Source organism: Crocodylus siamensis, chromosome 14 (genome assembly GCF_052110815.1).
Source record: "Crocodylus siamensis isolate JL-2025a chromosome 14, ASM5211081v1, whole genome shotgun sequence".
NCBI classification, from domain to species: Eukaryota; Metazoa; Chordata; order Crocodylia; family Crocodylidae; genus Crocodylus; species Crocodylus siamensis.
The window spans coordinates 27002930-27020140 of NC_143408.1; the positions used below are offsets into that span (position 1 = coordinate 27002930).

General features: G+C 42.1%; 1 protein-coding gene across 4 annotated transcripts in view; it reads right to left on the reverse strand.

Moving 5' to 3' along the window:
• CADM1 (cell adhesion molecule 1) overlaps window positions 1–17211 on the reverse strand; it is a 264050-nt gene that overhangs the window by 13124 nt on the left and 233715 nt on the right. The window contains exons 9-10 of one of the 4 annotated variants that reach the window (XM_090028085.1): window positions 10904–10936; window positions 3102–3155 (exon numbers count right to left, since the gene is read on the reverse strand). The exons of 1 other annotated variant lie outside the window; for it this stretch is intronic. In XM_090028085.1, coding sequence (XP_089884211.1) covers window positions 3102–3155; window positions 10904–10936 — 87 coding nt within the window. Of the gene's footprint in view, window positions 1–3101; window positions 3156–10903; window positions 10937–15165; window positions 16271–17211 lie in introns of those variants that run through there. 2 more of the 4 variants (XM_090028086.1, XM_090028090.1) reach the window with 2 other exon arrangements.

The window sequence follows — 17211 nt, forward strand, 5'->3', positions numbered from 1 at the left end:
TCCTTCTTCAATCAATATGCTCCCCTTCGGTGACCCATTTCAAGATAGCTTCATAAAAAATAATGCATTTTGTTTTAATAAATTTAATCACTATGACAGGTGCTCAATTTTTATTGGTTGTTTCTTCAGACATCTCTGGGCTAGAGAATGGACCCGCACTTACAATCAATAGTAATTGATTAATCAGGATCCCTCTTGAACAAAGGTGCTAATCAGTTTTTGATTAGTTAATCAAACCAGATGTAAAGGCTACACAGGTTTTGCTTGATTGTTCAGTGCTTTACAAGATGTATATCAACACTGTTGAGCACAATAAAGAGACCCTAATGCATCTGAGGGGAGTGAAAAGACAATTTGCTGAATTAATTTAACTGGATTATTACAATCATAGGCAAATAGCTTTTTAAAAAAAGAAGGAAAAGAAAAAAATTATTAGCTTGGCACTTGTGACTAGTGAGTGACTGACAGGATTGCAACTACGATACCCCTGACACTGCACTGTGCTGAGAAGGCAGCAACAGGGGAGTAATTTAATCGGAGCTCCTCTGAGCACCAGACAAACCCTTTCAGTGCAGTCAGGTTTCTTTATGTTACACAGCAAAGGTTTGAGAGCAGGACGGACACAAGCACCTCTACCAGCAAAAGTCAATAGGCCACTAGAAACTAGCTAGCTAGATGTAAGGCAAGCACCGCGTTACTTAATTGTACAGTTGGCAGATCCTCTGGTGCACCATTTAGCAGGATATGAACGCCTGAAATGAACAGCAGACTGAGCAAACACTGCAGCAGGACCGGCACATTTAATTACACCATGTTTCAACAGCAGGTTCATGACCAAGGAGGGCTTCCTATTTAATCCTTAAAGCCTGACCTGCTTGCTTTCTGGTTGCCCACCCAATTCCCAATCTACATGAAAGCAAACGGGATCAACCGATGGAGGCCCACACATCGGGTGTGCAAGCGGAGGTCTGGGGCAGGCTGGGCTTTTCCAGGGGAGAGCTCAACTCTGGAAGGTGCTTTTACTGGCCCGAGAGCCCAGATTTGCTGTCCCATCTGCCTACACAGACTTGTGCTTGGTTTGTGGGGCATACCGGCTTATAGCCGAAGAGGCGGTTTGGATGTTTTCCTACTGTTTCATGACCGTGGTGAGCTGAGCAGGGTGGCATTCGTGGGCTTTGCAGATAACTGACTCATTTTTAGAAACATAAAAAGAGCATTTTTGTGGACTGCATTTTCAGAGCCCCCCCCATTGAATTTACACAGCAGGCTCTGTTTGCACAAGCAGGAGGCTTGCTCTCCTTGACACGGTGCTCTTGTGCTGGACTGCACGAGGGATTCGGCTTCATGTCATCAAGTTGCAAATACAAAAGACTGGGCCTGCTAGAAAATAGCCCGTCCATTCAACACCTTTCCAGGCTCTTCAGAAAACAGAACGAGTCACTGATGGACTGGGAGTGAAATGGCAAAACTAAGCAGAATGAGCACCGCCTCCCCACGCCAGCCAGCGGATGTGTTTCTCGACAGGCCGTAACGCTCAGTTTGCATTGCAGCCACAAAGCAGAGAGACGGATAGCTCTGCTCAGATTCAGCCAAAGGGCTGATGGGAGATACCTGTTCAGAAGATACCCAGTGGAATTGTTTCTTCAAGTGAAAGTTATTCAGCCCATCGAGATGGCTTTTGGTTTTCAAATCAACTTAAAAGTAAAACAATTACTTCCTATCCATATTTTGATATATCAGAGACTCTTCTTACCTATCAGGACCAGTCTATGCCTGCGATAGACTTATCAGCACTGCTCAGCTGTTGGGATGGCTCACTCCAATAAAACAACTACTAAATTGTTAAATAATCCTACACTCTTGGCCGTACTATACCGAGAGTAGTGCACTGGGAAAGCAGCTGCTGGGTTTATTAGGAAAGAATGGCACGTTCTACTGATGCAAGGAAAAAAAAAAAAAAGGGAAAGAAAACCGTTGACAACTTTTTACCTGCACAATGGAAATGTACTTGCTCATCGTCAAATGCAAAGGGTCCAGCAACTGAAACAGGACTCCAAGGGGGGCATTAAATCTCTGTGTCTGTGTGCCATGTGCAGAAGACCCATTTTGGATGTCTGCAGGAGAACATCTCTGTCTCTTGACAGATTAAAAGTCTTGTGTAATTAGGCGAGCAGAGACATTTGACCTCACAGTTCATGTGCGCTCAGGACTTGCAGTCCTCTCATAGGACAGCAAACCTAAACACGAGTCAGTAAAGTGGACAATTAAGAGTGAAGCAGTGACAGTCGGGACTAATTTATAAGATGGCTTAGGGAGAGAGCATCTTGCCAGACATAACCGAGGCCCAGAGATGTAATGCTTATGCTTGTACCATAGTTAATGCCTGCGTTTAAATGCATCCATCATGCCAAATCACCCCTTGTAGGTAAATTTGGTTCTTGATCTGGATTAGCAATGCCTGAATCTTTTGCAAGTGTTCAGTCTGCTGTGAAAAAAACAGGGTTGAAGCGTCTAATTTGAATGTCATGTGATAAAACAATGCCCCCTTTTCTCCCCATTTGAGATAAACATGTCAGGACAATTTGCCAGCACACCATGAAATAGCAGGTAGCCTAGATTTAGTGAAGCTGATTGGTTGGGTTGCCTTTTTCTTTTTTTTTTTTTTTTTTTTTTCTTTTTTTTTTTTTTTTTTTTTTTTTTTACATATTGACCAACTCTCACAATCCAACATCCTTGAATGTTTTACAAATGTAACAAAATTTCAACTGAACCATTCTCTAATTAGAATTTTAAAAAATTATTCCAAGCCACTGAACACACAGTGGCTGTTAGACAACCTGAAACATAAATCACACCGGGGTACACAGATCTGCCACCCCCCACCCCCCAACTCCAAATAGGAGGATTTAATAAAGGCATGCCCATATCAAGAGGGGAAAAAAAACAGCATAAAACAAGAATATTTCTAAATGACAGGACTCTAATTAATTGCTGCATCGTGGCAACCGTGCGATGCAAAATGGCCAGGATGCAGAAATCAAAGTGGAAACAGTATCCACAGATTTAACAGCACAGTGTTGTACCTAATGACTAGCCCTTACCTGAGAGATCCCCATAGTCCAGCTCCTCTGCCGAATTTGGCAACTGAGTAAAGCCTTACAAGTAAAAACAAACTCATTTTTCTTTGTATTCCTCAATGGACAAAAACAACACACGTAAGAACTGAGGATGAAGTTCTTGGAAAAAAAAATGTGAGTCAAATCACTCCACATCTGATGGTTTGAACAGATCAGCTTGTGAGTACAGTTCTCCAATCATTTACTTTATTACCGATAGACTGTCAGAAAGATTCCTCAGTCTACACCGTTTAACACACACAAAACATGACGGTGAATGTTCAAAATCACTCATTCATAACAGCATGCAACCCCCCCCCCCCATACGCCTCGGCTGTTAACTATCAAATGGTACGAGGCATCGGTTTATGATGCGTCTACTTAGATTAGACGTACACTTTGGTAACGTTTTATGCTGACTTCCAATACAAATTGAAATCCTTTGGCAATGTTGACAAATTGCAGCAATTTCTCCATTTTTGGATCCTGTGGATTACGTATCAAAACTGCACAGCATCTGCCTAGACAGATTGCAGGTCCTCTCTGCAGTGAAAACTTTCCGATGGGAAAATGATTTTACTTTTTTAATTCCCCAAAGTTCATCTGTTTTGGAAAAGTATCCGCAAAGCTGATAAAGCATTTAGGCAGGGAAAACTCTTTTGGAAGCTACTGGTAGAACGCAACTAACTTTTGTTTATCCAGGCTTATCTTTTCTAGTTTGCTTGCATGGGGATGCTAGGGGGCAAAAGGGGCAAAGGGAGTTTACTCCAGCAGGATAAATTTGACTTTAACCTAATTAATTTGTGCTGATGCTTTTCTGCAAATGTTGCACCATAACCTAAACGTCCGAAAGTACCAAACACCTATTTAAATCAAAGATAACATGGGCCATGCTGCAATAATATTGTACTTGCAATAGATACTTTTGCAGTTGCCTGAGTGGCATGTGGGCACCACGGTATACAAGACAAATATTTCCAAGATGGCAACTAAGTCTAAAAATGTCATTTTATGTTGAAAGCTTGGCTGTTGGTTGAAATCTTTCCAAGACTGTGCCCCACTGAGGGAGGGCCTTGGCCAGACAATGGGAAAAGGCTGATTGTCATTTCTGAGTCAGGTTTTCAAGTGGTGGTGTGGCATTTGGGAAGCAGATCAAAAATGGCAGTGAAATGGCAGCCTGTATTTTGAGTTTATCTACCCTAAGAATGAGCATTGTTTTAGTATTTATTTTAGCTGAACTGATGCCAACTGCACCAGCTGTGCATGGGCAAACCATGGCCAGCACCCAGTTGCCTGACCCGACTTCCAGCAGATGGCTGAATTTAGGCTGCTTCCTAGATGCATTTGAAAGGTCTCATTTTTAAGAAGAGACAGAGGTTACACAGAGGTAACTTTGCAAAATATAGGGTTGGCTTTTTTTTTTTTTTTAATAATAAAGATGAAGATGCTCATGTAATATTATTGATATGCAAAGTTTTCCCCCCATTAGAAAGCATCAAACAGTCAATATACACCTCATTAGCGATGAAACTCATTTTCAGTAACACAGTGTTTAAAATATACCAAGTCATCTGGAATCTACTGCTTGAATTATCTGCTAAAGTGGGAAGCCATTTAGATTAATGGCAATAGATTTGTTTTGGTAGCCTTCTGGATTTCAGGAAGCCACACGTTTGTCCCGTAAAGTCATGTATACGCAGAAGTCGAGCCGGCGCACAGAGGCACTGGACGTGGAAACCCGTGCTCTGAAGGGGAGCCATTCAATTTGTCTCTTTCTAAAATTGCTTCTGTGCAGACAGTCTTCCCTTTCACTTAAAAGAGACTACGTTTTCTCAATAATGAAAAAAAGGGCAACGCTGCATTTTTTATGAAGCAAAGGAGCTTTTTCAAAAGAAAATTTAACAATTCGACAATTCAGTTTCTACCTGCACCTGGTACACTTAAAAATGTCACTGAACAGTATTAGAACCTGTTGTGAGGCATTTTAAATACGTGGCAAATTACTTCTTGATTTTTCTCATTAAACTTTCATATCAGCTATTAAAGCCCTTTCTCTTCGTTTCTGATTTAAAATGTATTCAAAGTCTTTTGCAACTTCTGTAAATAAATGAAAGTTAACTTTTCAGCCTGACACATTTTCTCTGTCAAAGGATAAAACGTAAAAGGGAGCAACCAATATGCTCTGAGCTGCATCTCTTTCAGATACAGGTGTTCAAATGATTAGCTGAGCATATAATCTATTTAGTCAGATTTATACTGACACAGTAACACTGTGTAGTGCTCCATAAGTAATCTCTAATTTTTAAAGCAGCAATTAATTTCTTTCCTTTATAAAACTATAAATATCCAATTATGGGTTCTATTTTATGTTAATTATTTTACAACACTAGACAGAAAGTTTAAAATATGCTCAGGGATCTCTGTGATGTTTTAATTGCCCCAACGACTAGGTCTGCAAGGTAACATTTAAAAATATTACATCTATTATTACTGTTAGACATTATGGGGGAAGGGAGTCAAAAGGCACAAAAGGCTGTATCCTTCCCCCTCCCCCCACCATGATGGTAATGCAGAAGCTAGCGAGATATTTTTATTCCTGGTTATGTCCAGGGCTTTTGGAAATGGTTAACGCTCTGGATGGCTCAGCTTTGCGTCCCAGCGTGAGAAAATGTAACCCTGATTTTAGAGGTTGGGCAACGGTTAGAAACTAATCAATAACTCAAGCACGTTGGCGTTACACGTTTAGATTACTATTAAAAACTCATATGTACTACCAATTAAATATTCCCCTTTTAGCTCACAAGAGCATAGACATCTGCTGCTACACTCCAGACAGCATGCGTCTTCCTCCAATCCATACTTCAGCTTTTTGATTCGGTTGCAATTTCAATCTCAGATTTGCAGTTTCCCTGCACCTCCTGCTTTGTCAGCTTTTGGAGACTGTTTCTTTTGCCCCCTCTCTTCTCTAGTATTAGTGGCAGTCCTGTCCACACTAAAATACAGCACTTTTCCCCACCCCATCTCAAGGTGGGAGCTAAAAAAAAAAAAATGATCGAAGCTTCTCCTGCCACTTGGAGGGTCGTTTTGGGTGCTGACTTGAAATGTCTATGCTATTATCAGGAATCCCTGACTGCCCAGGGGTTTTTGCGTGACGTTTTGAGTACTTAAACATATGCACCCAAAAGCACATATGCACAGTGGTTGTGTCATTTGTAAAAGTATCTATATATATTTCTATATATCTCTCTATAGAGACGTTTTGTGTATTTACACATATGCAGTCATTTGTAAAAGTATCTACACATATATTTTTATCTCTCTCTCTATAGAGACGTTTTCTGTACTTACACATATGCACCCAAAAGCACAGATGCGAAGTGGTTGTGTCATTTGTAAAAATATCTATATGCATGTATCTCTCTATAGAGATAGAGACAGATATATAGATGGATATATAGATAAATAAAGAAAAATGCAATGGGCACTAGTTTTGAATTAAAAAAAGCGCTAAGTTTAAAGCTGACCAGAAGTCAGCGCTTGAAAGAATCAGGAAGTTTAGTCCTTTCCTCTGCTGTGGCAAGAGGCTGTGTCACATTTAGCGTTGCAGGCTTTGCTGTGTGCTCTTTTTATACAGGAGGAAAAAAAAAAAATGAGCCGGGCCATTCTCAAAGGACAGGTGTCCTACTGGGCTCAGGTTTAGTATGGAACAAAGACTTAAAAAAACCCAAAAAAGGTTAAAACAACTGAATTTTAACGTGTTTGAAGTGGCAGGGGGCAAGGGGACCTGCTCTCTAAAGTCAGGGAGGTTAAACGTTTAAAAAAATATCTTTTGCCATTCTTATAACGTGTTCAGCCCTCACTTGTTGTACTGATGCAGGGAATTGGGATTTCAAAATGCGTCAGTGCTTCGGCCCCACTGGCACCCTGATACCATGAAGTAAGAAGTAAAAGGGAAGGAGGATTTTACCAAGTTCAGTAACCAGTTTACTGCAGTGCAGCGGAAGCACAAGCATTACTGCCAGCCATGATCATGCTGTTATTCGAGTTCTGGTAATGAACAGTGCAGAGAAAGGAAAAAGTGCACAGGAAAATTTACAGTTAAGCTCTCATTTTTAAACAAAAGAATTAACAATGTTCGTGCTTTTAGTCACTCATGCATTGCTGCCGTCAATCCCAGGAACAGGAATGGCAGAGGTTTGTTTCACTGGTTTTTAGTTGGGTTTTTTTGTTTTTTACTCATCTTACATGCACACACACATACAGGACTCCTTTATTCCAGTCCTCTAGGATACACTCCAAAAATTTAAATTGCTCAAAAACCTTTCCCAGATTGAAGCACTGCGTTTGTGCCACTCTAGCCTTACAATTCGGTTCCAAGTTGTATTTTCTTTGCTCCCCATCTATTCCATTTTTTTAAAAATCATTTTTAATTGTTTTTGGAGAAAATCCCTTTTTTTTTTTTTTAGTTCATGCCCATGCATTTCTAGTCATTCACGTACATGCTCACTCCGATTGGACACTGGTAAGAACAAATGGCCAACATACATAAACATCTGGTATACTCCATACACACTCCAGCAACGCAAGCTTGGAAAGAAATCCAAGAGTCTTCAGAGGGAAAGGACGCGTCGAGAGAGGCAGTGTGGTGGAGTTCAGCACAGAACAAAATAATTTTAAAGGCTGAAAAGCTGCCTAGTGTTTCTTGTCATTAAGTTGTTAGGTTTAACACAGAGACAATTCTCTCTTACCAAGGTTACGGGTATTCCTAAGCATGATGCAGCCCTTTTAAAGCGCTCCCTAAACATAGTTAAAATAAAGCCATTAGTAGCTGCAACTTAGGACAAAATGGTTATTTAGCTGCAGCCTTGCGTTCGTTCCCAATGTCACTTCTTGCGAACATCAACACCCAGGTGAAACCTTCACACCAGTTAAGCCTTCAGTGAATAACCGTGGTCCCTCTAGAGCTCCTGCATACCCAGCCAAGTCTGTCTCGGACATTACAGTAGGACGCTTTAGTTCAAGAAAAGAGATGCCGTCACTTGTCCCTGGCTCGTTCCTTAGCTATATAATGGTAGAACTGCCTAACCCTCCCCACACTTTAAGGAAGAGCATGCTTGCTAGTGCACTGCAGTGGCTTCAGAAACAGAAAAGATGGGACACTACAAAAACCTGGGTCTCGCGAGACCTCTGCTTTGTGCAACTGGGTGCAAGATTTTTCAGTGCAGACCCACCTACGGTTGGAGGCATCACAGCCACCATTCCCCTCTCTGAAGCAGGGACTCTGGTTGGAAAAGGACTGACCATGCAGCAATAATGGTCAACCCAAGTCCTCTTGGTGCACAGTCTGCCTAGGCATTAAGTAAAGTCTTGAGCCAAACTCTCTCCAGAAAAATCCTGTAAAACCTGATTTACTCAAGAATCCCAACAAGAGTCCTCCCCGGGATTCCTGCTCAGTCCCAGGTGCTTCTCAGGAACGTAACTTCAAAATTTTGATTTGGCAAGAGAATTCAGCGGAAGACAGAAAAGTCACCCCCGGTTGTTTCATTTTACAACCATGAATAGCAGAGCCTGTCTGGTGATCCGACTGGGCGCTTGGTGCGCTATCGGCAGGAAGATGAAATTCAGGACACATGCTTCTCCTTGCTGCAGTCCCTGCAGTGACCTGGGGCATGACCAACTGATATAAGCCTGTGCATGCAAAAATAATTCTGGCCTTGTTACGAGGACTTAACTCTGCCAGGAGAAGTGGCTTCTGCCACCCAGAGGCATCGAGAGTAAGGTCTGGAATATAAGAGTAAGAAAATCCAGGTATCCTGAAGCCTCGGAGGCTGCCTTTGGAGGAGATGCGGTGGCTGGGACTTTGTAAAGCATCAGCGTTGGCCCCACTCTATTCCCCATGGTGTCGACGACCCATCCCCACCGCTGACCAGGACTGACACTGGAGCAGAGTGAGGCCAACACCGTGCGCGCCATCCGGATATCTACAGGGTGGGACCATCTCTGCCTTTCTAATAAATGCAAGTTATTTTTAAACGCCACACGTCAGCCAAAGCAGAAGAAACTTTAAGACGGCTAATAAAAAGGGACAGCACTCACTCACAAATGACATGGAAATAGCCTGAAGGGGCTGAGATGAGTCACCAAGTCAGGCACATCTAAATTCAACCCACTAATCACAAGGATTAATGGGGTGTGGCAAAGTGGCGATAATGAAGCCGCTATGACAGGCTACCCGACGCGTCCGCAGGGTCTTGAACCAGTAATGGGGACAGAGGAAGAGCAATAGCATGCGGTGATCCAGCCCACTCCAATATTCACTTTCTGTGGGGGTAGGAAATTGTTCAGCTGATTTTAAAGGACGCCCTGGTCATATTTTATCTCTGTTTTCCTCCAGTTGTGCAACAAGAAGTCATCCCATTGCATCTCCCTAACTCTTCCCCTCCATTTTTATACACATCAAATTGAGGTTGTCACTTAACCGTGTTCCCATATTCATATTCTGTTCCTATAGTCTGCCCTCGGGGCGGGGGGGGGGGGGGGGGAATGACCTGCATGTACTATAATTTTTCAGGTTGCATCTAACCTTTAAAGTTGTTCGAATGCAGCCTACAATACAAAGCTGCTTGGGCTTCTTTGACTTTGCAACGGCTGCTGCTACTGCAGTTGCTTCACAATTATTTACTCTAAATAGGCTACTGTAAACCGGTGAAACTGTTTTAACGGACGATGCGTTTCATCATCGTTTCCTGGGGAAATGGGAAGGGCCAAAAAAATATTTTCTTGAACTAAAAAGGAACATTTATTGCAATTTAGATGGTAAATTATTTTGGAAAGGGAACCTCATTTTCTGTTGTTTTTTTTTTTTTTTTTTGGCATATTAATTTTATTTTAGCCATTTAATTTCTCTACACTATTGCCAAAGATGCCCATCATGTTAGAAGTGAATAGATTTAGTGCCGTACCAAATTTCAGGGTGAAACCTGAAACGCTCTACTTATCAAAGAAAGAAGGATAATATGAAAAAACGAAGAACAGAATTAAGGATTAGGCTTAATTAAACCTATCTGAGGCTGGTGCTATTTTGCTAAGGTCCTGCATGTGCAACTTTCAGCCCAAAGTGAATATTTGAGCATTCTTTGAAACGAGGCCGCCAGGAAAGCTGTCAAGCTGTTAGCCAGGCTAACTGGAACAGATGAGAAGGGTTAGTTTGCTAGACTGCTATGTTGGCGAGAAGAGTTTGTGTTGCTGTTTGTTTTTCAAATCCCCTTCTGCAGTGCAATAATGAAAACTTTCCTCCTGACCTCTAAGAGGAGAGGTTTTTCTGTGGAGCTACCACAGAATACCAAAAATATCTCTTGGCTCAAACAGGCTTAAGGGATTCAATTTCCTTACAAACCAAAAAAAGCTACTAAAAATTTCATGCATCTCTTAAAAAATTAAATTTGAGTTCACATTTTCAAAAGCCGGATTTCTTTTTAATGCTCAAACTGATTACCCCAGAAATGCGGATGACTGGGGAATCAGTCATTTCCTTTATACCGCTCTTACACGCGTGCTGTTTCCATTTGGGTTTCTGGGAATCTAGGACTGTAACAATTGGCTGCTAAACTTGCAACAGAAATGACAAGACTAGACATCTTTTCAAGCCTTAAAAATTATGTTATATTTATGAGATCAGTCCACTTGAAACATGATTTCCCTTGAAGACCACGTTTCCCTTCTTTTCCAGGCTTGCCTTGCCACTCAGCAGTGCTGAGAAAGTAGATAAACAGGAATGTGATACCAACCGTGAACTGCCGGTTCTGTCGTCGCCGTTGTGTCTACACACGGGAACAGAGGATTGGAGGAAGGGAAGAAACAGGAGGAACAGCATGCAAAAAAAGGGAAAATGGAAAAAATGGAACAGATAATATATGAGCAAGCTTTCAAAGAACATTGCGTGACAAGCAATAATAAAATGAAAGGCAAAAAGCATTTGAAGTGAGTTGCACTGTTTAGAAGACATGCCTCAAGTTCAAAAGCTGTGAGCCTGAGGAAAACAGTAAATTCTTTGTTTTTCTGCAGTCCTGCCAGGGGGTTGTTACTGGTGGGCAGAGAGTTAGGAGAGCATGCAACGTGGGGAGAAAAACCAACACCAACTTTCTGGTTGGTACCGACTTGCAAAACGGAGGCCCAACAGCTTAAGCTTGGGAAATGGTTTCATACATTCAAACATTGCCTTCACCAAAAGCTTCCTCTCCAGCCTGTTCTCCAAATTCCTTCATGAGGTGCTCAGAAGTCCAGTCACATCCCAACATTTCTCCTCCTCTAGCAGGTGCCCAGAACCTGCAAATACTATAATGCATTTGCAGCTTAACTTCTGCATCCATACTTGTGTAACTTCTGCATCCATACTTGTTCTAGGGCTGCTCAGAAATAATAATAATAATTTAAAAAAAGCAGATGTCAACGGAAAACTAATGCGCAGCATTTCCACACATTACATTTACTCCATAAAATGCGCACACAGAGGACAGGTGGCCTCTTCCTTTGGACTCTCATGAATCGCGCATCAATCAGACCCGTGATTAAAACATGCACGTGTTTGCACAGCCCAGGGCTGCAGGTGAAGGCAAGTCCTCTGCTAAGCAGCATCTCCTCAACTCTGGTCATATGTTTTATCATATTAAAGAGAACGCGTGCTTCCCAGGGTGTGAGGAGTCACTTATGTCATAAGCCACTTATTTTTGTCCAGCCAGGTTCACATCACACTGCAAAGGTCAACTGTACTTGGGACAGACGTCTGAACCCCTCGGTTCCGCATGGGAAGCCAAGGCAACTCAAGTCTTAGCCTGTGTCAATAAACTGCAAAATCTGTCTCCCTTCCTCAGTTTCTACCTGTTTTTCCATTCTCCCTCCTGTTGCTGACCGGTTCGGCAGTGAAGACTCGCTGCCCGAGCTTGCTGGCTGCATGCTGTTACATGCTGGCTGGTCAGATGGTGCTCAGTCACTTCATAAATACCTACATAATCTTCTACCACACAGCACGGCATAGCTGTGGTCACTCGCATCAAAAAAAGTTCAAAGGACTCCATTTGGTTCAACACAGGCAATGTTTAAATGAATAAAAGCATATGTTTAAGTGCAGAACAGCACTCTACAACATGTAATTTCTGTAAACTAGCCTGGAACTTCAGATTTATAATTACAGCAGGCAATTTTACCACAGGCGTTGCCCCTCAATTAAGATGCTGTCCTAGGAACTGCAGTCTCTCTGTGTATTCAAATAAGCAGTGGGAAACATGAAGGGGCCATTCTTTTGTCATTTAGCTGGGGACAGCCTAATGTTTCGATTTCTGGAGCACCGATAAAGACAAGAATCATACAAAGAGCACACAATACTTACAGATTCAAAGTCTGCACGCTTTAAATGTCAAAGCAAAACAACAACCAAAAAAAAAAACTGCACAATTTAACAAACTACACCGAGATTTGCATAACAGATTATCAAGCCATCATTAGTCTGTTCCCACTGCCAACATATACTGCTCTCGTCTTGGCAATCAAATTTAACACACAGTTAATATGCTAGCACTTGTTCTCATGCTGGGAACTATGGCGAAGGCAGTATGGGAAGCCTTCCAAAAGAAAAAATGAGAACAAGAGTAGGTCTTTTTATTTTGGTAGTAGCACTGAGATAATGCTTCATTTTAACCAGGCAAGCAAACAGGGAAGGGGGGTCAGGGAAGAGTTGTGTTTAGAAAGGATAATAAGGCTCAGTTAATTCCTGCAGTGTCATCTTGCCATCTATAAATACTCTCAATTTACTGTCTTCCTGGAATAAAAAAAAAAAGTTATGTCATCTTGAACAGTAAATAAACTGAGCTGGACATTAAGCTTGCATTCATGTGCTGGAAGAGATATCAGTCAAGAAACAGTGAACTGGACAGTGCATCTCGCTTCCCCTTCTGGGGACAGAGACCAACAAGTTACAAAAAAAATAAAATAAAATTCTCAAGCAGTTATAAATGCAAACACAGATCCAAGTCAAACAACATGTTTGCTGCAGCTGGAATGGCAAAGTTATGATTAGCAAATGGATTGGATGATCATAGCGGGAAACACAGACCAGTCAAAGTTTTAGAAGGAGCTTTCTGGAGGTCCTTTTCAACTCCACAGTCTTCTTGTTGGATAAAGGATTAGGAGACTATATGAGTATGCATGTATAAATCTCTTTTACTCCATGGCACAGTGCTAAGCTGAAGGGGAATGATTTCATGTTTAGAGCTTTAGGGAAGAAACACAGACACACTTTGGAAGATGATTTTGCATCACGAAGGAGAGAGAATTAGACTTCAGCTCGGCTCCTTTGGTACGAGACTAACAAGCATATGCAAAACTGCGCAAAACACTTAGTCCCCGGCCCCTGCAATTCTGCTCTAAGAAAGAAAGTAACCCAGTAACAGGATGGACCGTGCTAAACTGACAACAGAATATCTTATGACAAATACTGCAAGCTGGCTAATTTTTCAAAATTATCTTCAGGATTTCAGCAGTTGCCCCTTACCTTATGTTTGTATATTCCAGAATACCTAGCTCAACATGCCTGACCCTAAAGTTGCAGATAAACATGCATGATTCAAGTGAATCAAAAAGCATGATTTTCTGGAATGAGGTCTGACGGGAGACCCATTGGCCCCATCCTCGCAGAGCTGGATGGAAGAGGTTTGCTGCTTTCCTAAGCTGCGACTCCCGGGGCCAGTGAAGCTAGTGACAGTGCTGGAGCAGGCATCGATCAGGTCCTGAATGAGGGGCTGCAGCAGCAATCACAGGCACTTTATGGGAGCGAAATCTATCCTTTGATGCTAGACATGTGAGGGTTTATATTATGGGGCCAGTGCAAGAGAAGAAGGAAGCACATTACATTAAGCAGGGTGGCTGAGGCCAGGGACCATTCATCTTCAGATAAAACAAAGAATAGGCAATTCCTTCTCTCCATTTTAATTAGTAAGCCTCAACTGAATTTGTTTTATGCAGGGAAGTAAAAATGATCCAGTGGTCTTCCAAAATCTGCATGTGCATAAGCACCTAGAATTCACTAGATGACTGTTTTATGAGCTCAGTCAAACACGGGATCCAAGGAAGGAATTGTTTGCTGCTATAACGCAGCATATTTCACTTAACATTGACTTCGTTTTAGTATCGGTCATAAGGGCTCTGTTTATAGTGGTCAGCTCTTGAATGACTTCAACCTCTCGTATACATCATGTTGTGGTACAAGATGATGTTATCTGCAAAATGGGAAAACACTGGCAACATTCGAGCTTTTCGACACCAGTCATTTAACTAAGTAGCCAAGAAAAAAAATTAATGCATCAGAGGCAGCTGGGCAATAGTTAGTTGAAACAGTGGCGTGCAAGCTCCACTGTGACACAATCTAATTCTTTCATATGGATTCTCTCCAACTTAAAATTGTTCATTGAGTGTGACAGACTGGGGGTTTAAAACTAATCCATAAATTAGTCTGCCGTCTCAAACAGAATGAGCACCATAAATGAAAATCCTAGGAACAAAATTAAATTCGCTAACTTAAATGCTTTTTCTTTCTTCAATTGAACTACAGTGCTCCTATTTTATAAAAATACACAGATTCATTAGGGCTTTAAAAAACATACCTGAAAGGCTAGGAAGGTAGTATACCTGTTAGGAGAGCAGCATTTAAACGTGAAAATAAGATTAAAATCCATCCATTTCATATATTGCAAGATTTAAATTGAACAAAACTAAAGCAGCACAGACGTCTGCTCAATATATTTCTTTCTAGTTTATTTTCTTAAGCCGAGTCAATAGAGCCAATAGGCTTTCTGATCACCAATTCATTGAATTCTTGCTCTTTCTGCCTTTTTTCAGACAGCTTCAAATTTACTAACCAGGGTAAGCATGAATTCCCTCGACGTTACCGTTTCATAGTGATGGCCTAAGTATGAATGCTCAGTATTTAGGAAAAGAACATTATTTTCTGCTTTATTTCAAATCCATAAAGGCAGTAAAAAACAAATGCTGGGGAAAAAATCCTCTATTAATTTCCACTGAGCTAATGCCTAGTCTCAGTCCATTTAAGTTACATTTCAATTGAACCGCGAGGCGGCAGGACAAAGGGCAAGGGAAACTCAGAAACCCACACGTAATGCACAGCTGCAGCAATCCTCTCTCTCCACCCTCCCCAAAAACCTTCCCAGAAGAAGGATGAAAATGGACGGTGTTATGTTGCTATATGATGATTCCTTGTGAAGTAATTCCAAGTTGAGCTGAAAGCTTTTGCAGAGAGGCGTGCTGCAAGCCACCCCTGAGATAGCTTCATTTGCAGACCAGATGTTTCACAAAAATAATCAGAATCTGCTCAGTAGTTTTGTGCGGCAAGAAAAAAAAAATATTTCTGAGCTTTCTAATGCTTCTTCCATAAAGCCCCACAGAACATGCGCCCCTTTAGATTGGGACCTTGCAGACAGAGCGCACCTGGGCACCACCCCTGTCCTGAGCCCTGCCGGGGTCCATTTGTCTCCCCGAGGCCTCTTGCTGCAAAATGGACACGTTTCCTGGGGCTGCCCAGCTCAGGAAAAATGACTGCTGCAAACCTCTACTCCATTCCTTACCAACGAGGAACGAGCAGCGCAAAGTGGTCTGGGCGTTGCCGACGTGGCGCAGGAGTGGTGCAGTGATGTCTTTGCAGGTGCATGAGCTATTCTCTTGTCCTTTATTCCCTTTCATGTGGTCACATATTGGATGAAAATGTCAGAGGAGTCAGACGCTGGCTGTAAATTAACTTGACATTTTACCAGGGACACGGGGAAGCGTCTCCAGGAGCTGAGAAGGATACAATAAATTATTTGGGAAAACTAGCGGCTAAGATGAGCAAGTCTCGACACTCATTTGCAAAGTCTTGCGTGGCATAAGGCACCTGGCTGTGCACGTGTATTAGTCCAAGCTCATGAAGCCAAAGGAGGGCCATGCACCTCTTGTTTTGATCTTCTTGCTTTTGGATGTATGAATGTCAAGCTCCACTCACCGCTGCATCTTTAAGGCCACATTTAGACATCAGGGGCTGTGCCCGTTGCTGCAGTAGTCCGTAACATGGATAATCCAGGTTGGAATCAGCCAGGATGGGCTTAATATAACTTGATGAAAAAACAAACACAGTTTTCCATTTCTTCTTTCTGTTCAATCTGAACCCCACTCCCCACTCCTCTCCCATCCCATCGGTGTCACGGATGTCAGCTCTAGTAACCGATGAGAGAAATAATGTCTCCAACTCCGCTGAAACGTGTGTGCTTTAGTAATCCTAGCACTGCCTCTGCACCCCCCCAAACCGACTGCTGTCACGTATCCTGCGCAAAGACTGACTTCTCTTCCATGTGCCCCACTACCACCTCCCTGGATTACTCCTCGAATAAATCCCATACAGCTGTAGTTTGTCACACTTGCTGCTGTGATCAGAAAAGGACAAACTTGCAGTAGGGATACAATTAATTCTTTTAAGATGGATTTTTGGCACATGGATTCAAATGCTGGCATCTTCTCACATCATGTAAGATCTCCAAATTTTGTAACAGAGAGCTATGGAGATATGGAAAAGTGTTCTTCAACTGGCCTGCAGTCTTGGAGTTTAAATTCCACCTAATCTTCAGGAGAAAACTTAGTGCTGTTTAGCTGGAAAGTAGAAAACCTTTAGGATTTTTTACAGTAAACAGGCAAGTACTGGTACTTAAGGTATTTTCAGGTTTGCCAGCACTTCCTTGTTTTTAAGGAGCACTACCGGGTTATCTAGGCCCAAAACTAAAGTTTTACAAAAGAGGGTTAGAATAATGGAAAATGAAGGTTGGAAGGGACGTCAGGAGGTCACATCCACTCCAACCCCTACTCAAAGCAGGATCAGCCACAACTACATCATCCCAGCCAGGATTTTGTTTATCTGGGTCTTAAACAGCTCCAAGGATGGAGATCCCACCACCTCTCTGGGTAACCTGTTCAGTGCTTCACCACCCTCCTAGGGAGATATTTCTTCGTAATTTCCAACCGCCACTTCCCCTGCTGCAGCTTGAGCCCATTGCTCCTTGTC